The 15,404-nt window shown below is 47.0% G+C and overlaps 1 protein-coding gene across 5 annotated transcripts in view; it reads left to right on the top strand.

Moving 5' to 3' along the window:
- The window catches only part of GATAD2A (GATA zinc finger domain containing 2A), a 98,953-nt gene that overhangs the window by 33,082 nt on the left and 50,467 nt on the right, over positions 1-15,404 (top strand). For 4 of the 5 annotated variants that reach the window (XM_082381904.1, XM_082381903.1, XM_082381908.1 and 1 more), the window contains one exon: positions 5,339-5,427. In XM_082381904.1, coding sequence (XP_082238030.1) covers positions 5,413-5,427 — 15 coding nt within the window. In that variant the 5' untranslated portion in view covers positions 5,339-5,412. Of the gene's footprint in view, positions 1-5,338; positions 5,428-7,405; positions 7,520-15,404 lie in introns of those variants that run through there. The other variant, XM_082381906.1, reaches the window with a different exon arrangement.

Here is a 15,404-nt window from a genome sequence, read left to right as displayed (position 1 = left end):
CGCATGTTGGAGCAGTGTGACCTCTGGGCTTCCTTGAGATAATCCACTATTGCCCTGCCTCAGTTTCTCCCTTTCTCATAGAGCTAGCTGGGGACTTCCTCTCCTTGGCAGTTAGCAGTACAGTCGCTAAGACTGTTGGCACAGAGGGTCTGGGTGGGGTGCTCATTTTGTGTGGAACAAGTGGACTTTGTGGACCTAGGGGTGGGAGAAGGTGAATAGTATTATTGCTGGGTTTCATCTTGGAGGTTTTTTGGCTTAATATCGTGTTCCCGGGCTTGGATTAGAGCCAGAGTGGTAAATATTTGGGTGCAGATACAATTGAAGAATTTTAGAGACTGCACAAGTGTTTGGTGAGTGCAGACGGTGGTAGGAGGAGATCAGAGGTGTGCAGCTTCCATAGGGCCAGGCCTCGGAAGGGATGATGGGGCCCTCTGGGGGGCACCTGGGAGAGCCCAGGCTTCCCCATCAGGTGCCCATGGCCTCTGAGAGCTGTCCCTGGGCTGGCCATGGGCATTGCAGCTGGAGCGTCTCTAAGGAACTGGAGCTCCCTAGACAGCAGCCAGTGTCTGGCCGGGGGCTCCTCCCCTCAGGTTAAAAGGGAGCGGACCTCTCTTACCTGAGCTGGAGAGGATGAATTGGCAACAGTGGACTTCTGTTGCCCAAAGTGCAGTGACTTGATTTCATGTAAATCACCAATCTCTGCCTCCTTACCAAGTGTGATCTCCCTCAGATTGGGAAATTGTTGTTTGGGTAGGTTGAAGATTCGGGGTGTTGTGTGTGTATGCATGTAAGTGGAGTACCCAGGTGCAGGGTCAAAGCCAAACCATAATGATTTATCAAGGGAGTGGAAGAGTCTCTGATGAGTTGGTAATTGTGTACTTAAGGGTTACTTGATACTGTTTTAAATATATGGGTTGGAAATAAAAACAGTAAAAGCTCTCTAAACCCAGCCGGTGTGGGGTAGATGGCACAGCAGCCCAAATGATACACCAGTGAAAAGCGATTACAGTTTATTTTAGAGAAATGCTCCCAATCCTGATGTTGCTAAGTGGTCTCTGCTTGGTTTCTGCTCCTTCGTGAATTTTGCTCTAATTGTATCAAGGGGTTGTTGGTGTGTGAACTCCTCAGATTGGTTCTTTCTCCCTCAATGTTAAACCATCTCTGCTCATTCATTCTATAAATATTTATTGAGCACCGGACACTGTTGGAGGTGCTTGAAATGACATCAGGCACCAGGCAGACACCCCTTTCCTTGTGGCATTTATGTTCTTGCCGGGTGAGAAAGTCCATAGATACAGTAGCTGTGTTGTGTGGAATTTGAGGAGAGGCCAGGGCTGTGGGAGAGAAAGGGCAGGGTGAGCAGGGTGGGCCGCTTTGAGGGAGACATTTGAGCAGTGATTTGGGGGTACACGGAGGAGACAGCCATGGTGGGGGAGAGTGATGGAGGCAGAGAGCAGCTAGCACAAATGCTAGCACAAAAGCTAGCAACTACTGTTAGAACAGGCTGTGTACAGACGTTTTTGGGAAATTGTGTGAAGCTGAATATGGACTGGGCATTTGTTGACATTTAGAGATTATTGTATGGTAGTTATGTTTTCAAAGGTCATTTTCAACTTGGGATGCAAATTGAAGAATCGATTGTTAAAATTATAAAGTATCGGGGATTTTGTTGAAAACCTTAAAGGACCCCAGGGTGGGAGGGTGCCTGGTGTGTTGGAGGCCAGCATGGCTGGAGGAGGGTGGACATGTCTCTGGGGTCAAGAGAGGATGGGGCTTCACTCTGAGTGATTGCAGGGCCTTTGGAAGGTTTCGAGCTGAGGAGTGAAAGCAGGGGTCCAGTTTGCAGACCTCCGTCGTATTAAGGGAGGATAGTGTGGCAAGTGGAGGTGTGAGAAGTGGTGGGACCCCAGATGTGTTTGACGGCAAAATCAATAGGATTTCCTGGCAGACTGGATGATGGGTAGTCCTATCAAGAAGGCAGCTGCAGCCAAAAAAAAAAAAAAGGGGACTTTCCGGCGGTCCAGTGGTTAAGACTTCTGGCTCCCAATGCAGGGGGCACAGGTTTGATCCCTGATCGGGGAACTAAGATCCCACATGCCTCATGGTGCACACAAAAAAGAAAAAAAAAAAAAAAAAGGCAGCTCCAGATTTTAATCTGAGCATCTTTAAAGACTGAATTTACCATGAGCTGTGGTGGAGGGTGAAAGTCTGAAGTGACCTTAAAACTTCTTGTATGTTGCATACTGCCCCATGATGCACTGTATGCATTATGATAACAGATTGAGGTCACCTTCCTCGCAGGTTAACCCTTCAGGAAAATATCCAGTGTGTCTTGTGGTCTCACGGAGTTAGGGTACTTGGATCTTTGTTGAAAATCATTTGTCCACATGTGCATGGGTGTATTCTGTTCATCTTTCTACTTGTCTGTATTTACGTTCATATCATACTCTCTTGGCTACTGTAAATTTACATACAGTATGTCTTGAAATCAGGTTAGGTAAGTCTTCCAAATTTGTTTCTCTTTTTCAGTGTTTCACTAGTCTAGGTCCTTTGCATTTCCATATAAATTTTGGAATCAGCCTGTTTTTTTCTGCAAAACATGCTGGCAGTTTTTTTCTTAATAAATAAATTTATTTATTTATTTAATTTTTGGCTGCGTTGGGTCATCGTTGCTTCACACGGGCTTTCTCTAGTTGCGGCGCGCAGGGGCTACTCTTTGTTGTGGTGCGCGGGCTTCTCGTTGCGGTGGCTTCTCTTGTTGTGGAGCATGGGCTCTAGGCCCGCGGGCTTCAGTATTTGTGGCACGTGGGCTCAGCAGTTGTGGCACGTGGGCTCAGCAGTTGTGGCTCGCGGCTCTAGAGCGCAGGCTCAGTGGTTGTGGCACACGGGCTTAGTTGCTCCGCGGCATGTGGGATCTTCCCGGACCAGGGCTCGAACCCGTGTCCCCTGCATTGGCAGGCAGAGTCTTAACCACTGCGCCACCAGGGAAGTCCCATGCTGGCAATTTTTGATTGGGGCTTTGAATCTATGAATCAATTTAGGGGAGAATTGGCACCTTCTGGCCCATGGAAAAGTCATATCTCTCTGTTTATTTAGGTTTTCTTTCATTTCTCTTAGCAACATCTTATTGTAGTTTCAGCTTATAGGTCTGGCACATTTTTTAAAAAAATCAGATTTATCCTTAAGTATTTCATGTTTATGGTAGTATTAACTGATTTTTTTTTAAAGAGCTTTGAGTTTTGGTTGTTTGTTGCCATTGTGTGGAAATACCACTGACTTTTGTATATTGACCTTAATCCTGAAGAGAGTAGGTGCTTGGAAAAGCCCAGGACCCCTACTTTCTGAGGCTTCCCCCTCCATGGCAGAGAGAGGCCTTGGCTTGGGAGGTAAAAGAACTCGGATTGCAACTTCCCTGGTGGTCCAGTAGGTAAGACTCCGCGCTCCCAATGCAGGGGGCCTGGGTTCGATCCCTGGTCGGGGAATTAGATCCCACATGCATGCTGCAACTAAGAGCCCGCATGCCGCAGCTAAACATGCTGCAACGAAGATCCCACGTGCTGCAACTGAGACCCAACGCAGCCTAACTGACTAAGTAAATATTTAAAAATAAAAAAAGAGAGAGAGAGAGAGAGAGAGAGAGAACTAAGATTCATGGCATCTACTGCATTTCCCAGCCTGAATGGGGCCAAAAAGAGTGGCAGAAAGGGCCCCTCTCCCTAGGAGCTAGCCCTGGTGGTGGCTGTAGCAGCCCTGGCCCTCACTGAGGAGGATGCTGTGTGCTCCTTGGTTCCCAAAGGTCTTTCCATAGAGTTCACTGATATTTGCTTATTTTGCAAGTTCTCCTGTGGGAGTGTTTCTCGCCATCCGTGAGCTGTGAATTGCTGTGAACCCAGCTTAAAAATAAAGTTTTCATATCAGAGCAAGCTCCTGGTAGTCATGTGGGTGCAGAGAATGACAACAGAGGTGATATTGACAATATTTGGCAAGCTACAACTGACAGCTGCCTGGGAGTCTGAGATTTGGCTGGTTCACTGGGTTCAATCTCTGTGCCCAGAGCCCTGGACATCTGATGTCACAAAGGAGGGGAAGTTCTGGGGCCATGCTGTCTCTGGGACCTTGGGAGAGCTCCTAAACATTCTTGAGGCTTAGTTTTCCTATCTTTAAACAGGCAGCCTCTTTCTCCCTGGGCAGTGTAAGACCTTTGGAGTTGATCCCTGGGTGAAACTTCTAGTTGCCCTATGGCGGTGAAGCCGCCTCCATGTGGAAGATGAAGTTTGTCCGTCCCTGGGTGCCTCATGCCCTCAGCTTCTTGAGGGCAAACTCTGCACTGCCTGTAATGGTGGGTGGTTTCCTTGGGGTCTGTGTTGGGGAGTGGGCACTGGGGAGGGGAGAGGTCACCTCCGGAGAGGGAGACCTGGGTGGCCCTGGGCAAGTTCCTGAATATCAGACATGTCAGATCCCTTATGTGTAAAATGAGGGTGATTGTGTAACTTATCCCTAAGATTGTCCTGGGGATTCAAAGAGATACTGAATTTTAGCATAGTACCTGGAACTCACTACTAAACATCTATTAAATGCTAGTATTTCTATTTCTGCTGTTAATGTCATTACCATTATCATCAAAACCTTGAACTGTTTTCTGTGTGTTCAGTATGTTGGCTTGTGGTTGTGTACCACCTCTTGTCTCCATCCATATTGCTAAAGATGAGATCTGTAGTGTCTGAGATGTTAGTATTTATTGGTTAGTGCACCTTATTGGGTCATACATCAGAGACTGATAGAATTTGATTTCCTCAGCTTGCCCTCCCTTGGAAGGTAGCAGACACAGAGCTCTGGTTGAAATCTAGAATTTCGCTATGTAATTCCAGGGATTGGAGACTTTTTTTTTTTTTTTTTTTAAATAAATTTATTTATTTATTTATTTATTTATGGCTGTGTTGGGTCTTCATTGCTGCGCGCAGGCTTTCTCTAGTTGTGGTGAGCAGGGCCTACTCTTCGTTGCGGTGCGTGGGCTTCTCATTGTGGTGGCTTCTCTTGTTGCGGGGCAGGGGCTCTAGGTGTGCGGGCTTCAGTAGTTGTGGCACGTGGGCTCAGTAGTTGTGGAGCATGGGCTCTAGGCACACGGGCTTCAGTAGTTGTGGCGTGCGGGCTTAGTTGCTCTGCGGCATGTGGGATCTTCCCGGACCAGGGCTCGAACCCATGTCTCCTGCATTTGCAGGCGGATTCTCAACCACTGTGCCACCAGGGAAGCCCGGGATTGGAGATGTTTAAAACTGTCTGTACGTTCCAGAAATTTTCCTTGGAAACTCAGTGTTTCTTCCTCTGTTCTTTGCTTTAGGTTGGCCAGCTCATTGACGGAAGTTGCCTTTTGACATAGCTCCCACCATGGCCGGCTGGTAGGACCACCGTCCCATGCCCAGAAGCCAGGTGAGTGTGTAGTATCTAGTATCTGTGGAACGCAGGCACTGACTTACTCAATAGGCCTTATTAAGGTCCTTGGACATTTGAAACAGAGCACTGCTTTAGAAGCTGATGGCCACCTCCTAGAGGAGAAGGAGGAAGACAGGTACCTCTGGGATTGCACACTGGGCCATTTCCACAGGGCTGCCCAGGCCCTGCCTCCTCCAGGATGGCCGTTTGCTCTCCTCTTGCATCTCAGGGGTCACTCGTTTGAAAAGGCCAGGCCCAAGTAGGATGAACTGTCCTCTGTGAGCATCAGGGGCAGAGGATAATCCTGGCCAAGTGGCCTTTGCCCTCTGGCCATTCCTGTGATTTCCCAATGCTGACAGAAACCGTTAGAATTTATCCTTAACCACCAGTGCTTGGAGCTCTTTGCCCTTACTGCACCCCATGCTTGTGGGGAAACTGAGCCATCCCCTACTGCTTAGGGCTCTCAGGTGGAGACTCTGTCCAGGGCTTTCGGGACCCAGCAGGACAGAGCCCAAAACCCAGGTGGGGTTTTGTCTGTTACTATCAGGCCAGTGATGTTTTGGGCCAGGGCTGCCTACCTGGAGAAGAATGTAGGACTGAGAGACATCTTAGAACACAGAGGTAGCTTGGAGACCTCTTGGGTTGGTTAGCTGCTTCCTCTTATAGGCCAGCTGGCTGGTGACTTTCCAAGGGGTGTTTGCCCTTCAAACAGTGCCACAGCTGCACAGGGTAAGAACTGGCTGCTGGGCTGAGCAAGGTATGTGACAAGGGTTGGGGGTTGGTTTGTGAGGTTTCAGCTCTTATCTGCATATAGCAAGATGATAGTATGGGCATGGTCAGGTAGTCCTGGTGTCAGGAAAACATTTCCAGAATGTTTACCCAGCAAAAACAAACTTTACTGGTATTAAAAAAAATTTTTTTTTTAATTGAGATAATTTGCATACCATATAATTCACCCATTTATAGTATACAGTTCAGTGATGTTTTTGTATATTCAGGAGTTGTACAAATATCATGTCTATCTAGTTCCAGAACACTTTCATCACCTTCAAAAGAAACCCCACACCCATTAGCAGTCCCTCTCCAATCTCCCTTCCTCAGCCCCTGGCAACCACTAATCTACTTTCTATCTCTGTGGATTTGCCTGTTCTGGGCATTTCATATCAATGGAATCACATAATATCTATGACCTTGTGTGTCTAACTTCTCATACTCAGCAAGTTTTCAGGGTTCATCCACTCTGTAGCATGAGTCAGTGCTTCATCCATTTTTGTGGCTGAGTATATTCCATCGAATGGATAGACCACATTTTGTTTATCCATTCATCTGGGATAGATTTGGGCTATTCCCACCTTTTGGTAATTATGAATAGTGCTGTGAACATTTATGTACACAAATTTGTGTGGACTTGTTTTCACTTCCTTTGGATATATACCTAGGAGTGGAATTGTTGGGTCATGAGTCTTCAATATTCTGAGGAACTGCCAGACTGTTGTTATTGTGGCTGCACCATTTTACCTCCCCCCGAGCCCTGCCCCAGGCCCCCAGAGCTCTCTGGAGACAAAAAATGACTCAAAGTCTGTGCTGGTTTCCTAGGCTAGTTGAGGATCATCGGTGTTGACAGTGCTCGTTACCTGGTGCTCGTGGCAGCATGCAGTGAGCCAGCCACCTAGAAAGTGGGTTTGGTGCTTGGTTGTCAACAGGCTCTCTTTGGACATTAGTGTTGAAAAATCGTGGTACTTTACGTCTCGACAAGGTCTTACCTGCAGCCCAGAGGGGTGAGTGATCATCCCTTGTCCTATAGCCCAGGGCATTATCTGAAGGCAGCGGGCTGGCTTAGGGTTCTCTGAAGTCCTCAGCTGGGTGACCCCACCTCTCCCGGGCCCTTTGTTAACTAGGAAGTACATAGCCTGAGCAGTAAGTACTTGCTGAGTGAATGAATGAATGAAAGAAAACTGCTCCTTTCCTATCACAGGGCCAACAAGGAAGACACAGCCAGAGCATTACAAAGCAGTTAGTTTGGTGATTCCGGAGGGAATTTCTGGAAGCCCCCTCAGGTGTTCCCTCTGGCCCTGCCTCTCTGTACCCGGTGAGTGAAGGGGCTTGACGGGAAAGGATGGTCTGTGAGTGGTTGTGGCAGATGGTGGTCGATGTCAAACAGGCAAAAACACCCTTGAGCAATTTTTTTTTTGGCTGCGGTGTGGGATCTCAGTTCCCTGACCAGGGGTCGAACCTGGGCTCTTGGCAGTGAGAGCACAGAGTCCTAACCCCTGGACCACCAGGAAATTCCCTGAGCAGTTATTTTTAAGAGATGTATAAATATGTCAGCTTGTGTACTTTTTGTCGTGGGTGTAAGTCAGCTCAGCAGATTGATTGATTGTTCCACTTTCAGTTGAACCATGGCCTGAAGTCAGCTGAGGCCTCCCCATTCCTGCTGCCCAGGACTCCGGGCACAGAGGAAGAGCAAGGCAGGAGGAGAGCTGGGTCCTGGGGAGTCTTGAGGCACACACACAGCCCCCACACAATGCCCCCACAGTGTATGTGGCTGTCGGTGTGAATACTGAGGGTCAGGCTGCCTGCTTGGGCTAATGGAATTGGTGTCCACCCTTGAATTTTGCTTGTCGGGTCCTGTTCGTTCAGCAGCTACACATACTGCTCTCGTGCTGAGAGACTGGCCTTGTGCTTGGTGTTAAGGATCAAAATGGGTGTGACTTACAGAAAAACAAACAGGAAAAGTAAATGCAGATGACCCTTAACCAAGGCATAAAAGATACTCAGTCTTTTCTGATACTAAGAATAATGCTCTTTGGAGCTTCCCGAAGATATTTTGACCCTTTGTCCTGAAAGGTGTACACCATTCTCTTGGTGGGAATCAGGCAGCACCATATGTTGCTTTTGGAGGTTCACAACTCCTCGGAGGGGAATTTGCTTACCCTTTGCTCCCGCAAGTCCACTTCTAGAAATGTATGCCAAAGATAGACTGTCAAAAATAAGGATTGTGACAAGACTGTTCATTACAACATTCTGAAGTAGCAAACTGGAAATAACTTAGATGTTTGTCATTTGGGGCTGGGACTGATGGGGCTGGATCGCCAGTGGGGTGGAGCCAAGCCCCTGAGCAGAGGAAGGAGGGGTGTCTTCTTGTCATGGTGATGGGATTTCTAAGGTGAAATGAGTAGAAAAAATTATAAGGTGAAGGATAAAGAGATGTACTGCATACTGCACTCACTTTTATCCCTCATAAGGAACGGTGGGGGTGGGATATAGACATGTGTGTTTGTTTATATTTTATTTTATTATTTTTTAAAAATTTATTTTATTTATTTTTGGCTGTGTTGGGTCTTCGTTGCTGCACGCAGGCTTTCTCTGGTTGTGGCGAGTTGTGGCTTTCTCTAGTTGTGGCGAGTGGGGGCTACTCTTCGTTGAGGTGCGCGGCCTTCTCATTGCGGTGGCTTCTCTTGTTGCGGAGCACAGGCTCTAGGCACACAGGCTTCAGTAGTTGTGGCATGCGGGCTCAGTAGTTGTGGCATGCGGGCTCAGTAGTTGTGGCACACGGGCTCTAGAGCACAGGCTCAGTAGCATGGGCTTAGTTGCTCCGTGGCATGTGGGTTCTTCCCGGATCAGGGCCTCGAACCCTTGTACCCTGCATTGGCAGGTGGATTCTTAAGCACTGCGCCACCAGGGAAGCCCTATATTTTATTTTTTATTTTTATTTTTCCTTTTTTTTTTTGGTGCCATGCCATGTGGCACGCGGGATCTTAGTTCCTTGACCAGGGATCGAACCCAGGCCCTCGGCAGTGAGATTGCAGAGTCCTAACCACTGGGCCACCAGGGAATTCCCTAAATCATAGTAGTTTGATTGTAAGATACGAGATATGCCATAAAGGCAAAAATTAGAAAAAAATTTTTAACTGTTTTTAGGAATCATATTTTTGGTTTCAGGTCAACAATGCCCATAGTCTTACTGTTATATATTGTAGGAGAAAACAAGTAATTGATGTCTTTAAGAACCAAAATTGGGAATTCCTTGGTGGTCCAGTGGTTAGGACTCCACGCTTCCACTGCTGGGGGCCTGGGTTTGATCCTTGGTTGGGGAACTATGACCCGCACCCTGCCCCCGCAAAAAAAAAAAAAAAAAAAAAAAGAACCAAAATTTTTAGGATGAAAGACATATGCAAATAAAAGATCAAAATACTTAAGTGAAAATGTTTTAATTCTAAATCTGCATTGGGAATGTCCCAGTTGTATAAGATGGTACCAGGGTTGTGTCAGAAGGAATCCCCCCCCTCCACCCCACCAAGGGTGGGGCAGGTAAATGTGAATGAGAGTTAGTCCCTGAGTTGGAGCATCAAATGTATTAAAAAATCCAGGGTTCCTATTGGTGCTCAAAGGAAAGGAAGAAACTCACTGGTGCCCTTCGGAAGGTGTCAGGGAATCAACTCATTTTGAAAATTGATAGATGATAGAAGGAAAGGAGCAAGCATTTATCCTGCCTCTACTCTATGGACTGTATTTGCAAGGAACAAAAAAGTAGGTAAGAGCTGGTTTCCTTCGAAGATAGATCAGTGCTGCCAGAATTTTCCAGAATCCTCTACTCGCACTGTCCAGTGTGGTACCTGGAATATTGTGATTGAGGAAGTCAAGTTTTAATTTTATTTGATTTAAATCTTTTTAAATAGCTACATGTGGCTAATGGACCGTGTAGCTATTAACATTCTGGCTAATTAATATGAAACGATGGAATTATAAATTCATACATTTGCAGGCATCTGATGAAATGGTGGGTCTAGACAGTGGACCTCAGTGGCTTCCAGCCCCCAAGGAAGGGTGCACATGCTTCCAGAGGGATGTGTGCTTGGTTGGACCTCAAAATCTAGTTTTGGCACATTGGGGTTGTGTTACATTATACCACAGGGATGCCAACTGGCAAAACCCAATTGTGGGAAACAGGACAAATGGCCTGATTTCTTCAACATATGATTAAAAAGAAAGCAGCGGGGGAACCTATAGATTTCAGCCAAGCGTGACTTCAACAAAGATTGAGGAATGATTGTTTAATTGTTGATGGTGTGAGCATGGGATTGTGGTTTTTTGTCCTTGTGTAGTGATAAACACTGCACTGTTCATAAATGCATGTTGTATGGCATTTGCTTCTTAGAGGCTAGTGGGCGTGAGGCGTGTGAAAGACCAAGGTGGTCGTCTGACAACCATGGAACCTGGGTGGTGGGCATGAGCAGTTAATTTGTGCTATTCTCGCTGCTTCTTTGGGTATGTTTGCAATTTTCCGTAATGAAAAGTTTGGAAGATGGGGTTTGACCCAGGCATTCCCTCAGGGAGCTTTATGATTCATGTCACCCAGGGCAGGGGAAACACTCGTTTACAAAAGTGAGGATGGTGGCCGCTTGTGGTTAAAGTTCAAGCAGAAAACCTTCAGCAGAGATTCTGGAATTGCTGTGAGGGGCTGTGACCAGTAGCCTGTCAAGCGGGACAACCTCTTGTTACAGCATTCTCATCTTCTGTAATAACAACACTTAAAGTACCTTCATGGAGCCCTTGAAGAACGTTAGTGATGAAGTGGGCACTGTTCTCATTTCACAGGTGAGGAAGCTGAGGTGTGCGGAGATGAACCAGGCACTCTGGTTTTGACCTAATGTAGTGTGATGCTGATGGCACCTTCTGTTCTGGGAGCACTCTGCCCACCTCCCCCAGCACCCAGAGTGCATTTTATCACCACAGTGCATCAACACCCTGATGCTGTAATGTCCCATATGTTGTTTTCTGACATAAATTAATATATTATTCATTAGAAATCAGTCTCCCCTCTCTATTGGTGTGGTCTGTCCATAGCAGCCATAGCCAGTTAAGATGGGGTAAGGTAGGTAGTTAGCTGGTCTTCAGGATGACTTTGTCTTATTACAGGCACTGCTTTGCAGATTTGATCCTTACGTGTGATCTAGGGATTATTGCAACTCCCAGTGTGCGAGGGACCTCAGCCCCATGTCTCAGCCTGCTCTGTCCACTGCCTACCCCACACATCTGTGTGTGTCCCCCCAGTGGCTTACTGGGGCTATGCTGCTATGGGTGGGAGGCCTTTTGTTGAAACCCCAAGGGTGTCCCTGGGGCCCAGTTAGCTCCTGCTCCTTGGTAGAAACTAAGCAGGTGTTTGGGTGAATGCGTGAGTGAAATGGCTATGAGACTGAGGCGTCTGGCACAATCCCAGTGTGAAGCCTGTGACGGACCTGACTTGAATCCGGATCTGCGGTGGTGGCCCGTGTGACCCCTGCCATCAGAGGTCTTGCCCTCTCTCCGAGTTGGCTCCCTGTTGGTAAATTGTCCCATTTGTCTCCCATGTGGTCACACGCCCATCTGTACCGTGGGCTTGCTGTGGTCCCCTCGGTTGCTGTGAGAAGCTGACGGTTGTTGCTCATGGAAGGACTGCATCCCAGTGGACAATGGCTCTTCGATTGTTTGGATCTTGTTACACAAAGGAGTCTTTCCTTGAGGACCCTATTCGGTGCTCTTGGGGGTCAGAGTAAACCTGCTTTTGCGTTTTAGTAGTTTAGCAGCCGTAGAGGGGTTGTGACTCTTGAGGTTAAGATTACTTTGTTTTTTTGTTTTCCTGCCTTAAAAAATAATAAAGTAAAATTCACATAAAATTCACCATTTAAAACATTTTAAAGTGTACATTGGCATTTAATACAGTCACAATATTGGGCAGCCATCACCTGTAGTTGTAGAACATTTTCATCACCCCAAAGTGAAATTTGTACGTATCAGCCTGTACTCCTGCACTCCCCTACCTCTGTGCCCCCCAGTCCCTAGCAACCATTAATCTATCAATACTTTCTGTCTCTGTAGATTCGCGTGGCTCTGGGCATCTCAGATAAATGGAATCATATACTATATGGCCTTTTGTGTCTGGCTTATCTCACTTAGCATGTTTTCATAGTTCATCTGCATTGTGATATGAATCAGAAATTTATTCCTTTTTTAAAATAAATTTATTTATTTTATTTATTTATTATTGGCTGTGTTGGGTCTTCGTTGCCGTGCACGGGCTTTCTCTAGTTGTGGCGAGTGGGGGCTACTCTTTGTTGCGGTGCGCGGACTTCTCATTGTAGTGGCTTCTCTTGTTGCGGAGCACGGGCTCTAGGCGCGTGGGCTTCAGTAGTTGTGTCATGCAGGCTCAGTAGTTGTGGCTCGCGGGCTCTAGAGCACAGGCTCAGTAGTTGCGGTGCACGGGCTTAGTGGGATCTTCTGGGACCAGGGCTCGAACCCGTGTCCCCTGCATTGGCAGGCGGATTCTTAGCCACGGCGCCACCAGGGAAGCCGTATTCCTTTTTATGGCTGAAAAATATTTCATTGTATGGATATACGACATTTTGTTTATCCATTCACCGATTGATGAACATTTGGGTTGTTCTTACTTGTTGGGTGTTGTGAATAGTGCTGCTTTTTAACATTTATGTACAAGTTTTTGTTTGAATAAATGCCCATCTCTTGGGTATATATCTAGAAGTAGAATTGTTGGGTCATATGGTAATTCTGTATTTAACTTTTTGAGGAACTGCCAGACTGTTTCTCACATTACTGCACCATTTTACCATTTTACATTCCCACCAGCAATATGTGGTGGTTCCAATTTCTCCACATCCTCAACAACGCTTATTTTCCTTTTTTTTTTTTTTTAATAGTCATCCTGGTGGGTGAGAGGTGGTATCTCATTGTGGTTTTGATTTGCAGTTCCCTAATGACTAATGATGCTGAACATCTTTTCATGTGCTTATTGGCCATTTGTCTGTCTTTGGAGAAATGTCTTTTCAAGTCTTTTGCCTGTTTTGTTGAATTGGGTTTGTTGCTAAGTTTTAAGAGTTCTTTATATATTCTGACACCAGACCCTTATTAGCGATATGATTTCTAATGTTTTTCCCGCTCTGTTGATCTTTTCACTCTCTTTTGCACAAAAGAATTTAGTTTTGATGAAGTCTAATTTATCTTTTTTCTTTTGTTGTTATTGAGCTTTTGGTGTCATATCTAAGAATCTCTTGCCAAATCGAAGGTCATGATTTACCCTTATATACTCTTCTTCTAAGAGTTTTGTAGGTTTAGCTTTTAGTATTTAGGTCTTTGACCCATTTTGAGTTGATTTTCATATGTGGTATGCAGTAAGGGTTTTGTTTGGTTTTGATCATTATATTTTTTATTGACATGAAGACTTTTTGGCTTATGTAACCAGGAAGGGGAGTGCCATAGCTGGAAGTTCTGAAAGTACTTTTTCTCATCTGTTTAACAAATATGTATTGAACACTTGTTCTGTCCTGGGCCCTGGGATGGTAGCACTGAACAGAGAGATATTCTCTGTTCTTGTGGGGGATGGGGTGGGGGGGGGACAAACACGTAAATGGAGAGATGAGTAAATAGAATGTCAAGTGGTGATGAAGTGGGAAAGGGGTAGAGACCCACCGAAGTGCATACGTGGAGGGGAGATACATGTAACTTTCCTGTTTCGGCTGAAGAAGAGAGTGGTATACAGAGACCTGGGGGAGGACCTTCCAGGTAGGGGGAGCAGGAAGTACAAAAGCTCTGAGGTGGGAGTAAACTTGGTTTTCAGAGGAGCAGCTGGGATGTCAGAGTGGCTGGAGCTGAGAGAATAGGGTCGAGGGGTAGGGGGGACGTGTCGGGGACGGCAGTAGACAGGTCAGAGAGGCTGGCAGGGCCTTGGCTGGGGTGAGGCCTTGCTTTTACCTTGAGTAGCATGTTTTACAAAATGACCACTAATGTGATATGCTCTAGGTCAGCTTGGCTATTTCCTGGAGGTTGTTGTAGGTGTCTCTACCCAGAACAACCCCCTGCCCAAGGGGAAGATTTCCATTTACAGGGTGGAGAAGAGAAGTAGGATTTCTGTTCCAGCTCTCACAGCTGTGCAGGAAGTGCTGCAAGAACTGTTCATCAGTAGGAACTGTTTCTTAGACCCATGGGCTTCATTGAGACCAGAAACTTATTTAGTCCTAGACGTAGGTTTCCCTGCTGGCTCTGAGCCTTTTGGGGCGGCCGCCGGCCCTGCTGCCGCAGGATGTGTGCGGGGAGGAGCTGACAAAGGAGCCCAGGCAGCGCTTCCAGGCAGTGGCGTCACCACATTGCTGGGTGTCCTGTTGAAAACGATGAAAGATGCACATTTGGTTCTCTCACTTTCCACTCACATTTCCTCCCAAGACTGGAGAAGGCTTTTCTGGCCCTTCCTGGAATTTTCTGTGTAAAACCTCCTGCCATTTCCAGCTCGATGAAGCTGGTGGTCAGGGCTGCGTTCTTGGCCAGGCCCTGAGGGAGTCAGCCCTGGAAGGGTTAAGGCCTCCCATTTTTGATGTGACACCCGATTGGCACATTGCAGGTGGCATGGAAATGGCAGGCATAACCCTTTGTGGGCCGAGGAGGTTCAGCCTGGGAGGCAGCTGGGAGGGACAGAGGACTGGTCCTTTCCCGTGGGAGGGAAACTCAACCAGACATCCCTCACAGTGACGTCCTACGCCAGAGGACTCCTGGTCACCATTTCCCTATGGACATTTCATATTTTTCAGATTCCCTTCACAGGTGGCACCTTTATTTCTGTGTCGCGTTCTCTGGCACCATTTGTTTCTCTCTCCGGGGCTGCAGGGGTTGGGCTTCGGGCACAGGCCCCCGCTGTCAGAGGCTCAGACACCCATGTGGGGCCACTTCCAGGTGGGCAGTGTTGGGTGCTTACTGAGCACTTCTGAGAGTGTAAACACAAAATCCAAGTCCTCATGTGGGGGTGAGCCTGGGGGTGCTATCAACAGTTTTAAAACACTCACTACCCGTCTCTCTCCCCCCCTCTTAAAACGCGATCAGTTTAGGTGTACTTTGTCCTACTGTGTGCTTTGACTAGGAGGTGTAGACAGGCTTTCACCTCATGTCCCTGGGAAGGGGCACTCAGAGGCCAAGGCATGAGGCTGAGGGGT

This window comes from Balaenoptera borealis, assembly GCF_965194805.1.
Source record: "Balaenoptera borealis genome assembly, chromosome: 2".
Classification (NCBI taxonomy): Eukaryota; Metazoa; Chordata; class Mammalia; order Artiodactyla; family Balaenopteridae; genus Balaenoptera; species Balaenoptera borealis.
Note: the sequence above shows the minus strand (reverse complement) of the source record. Positions and strands in the feature narration are given on the sequence as shown.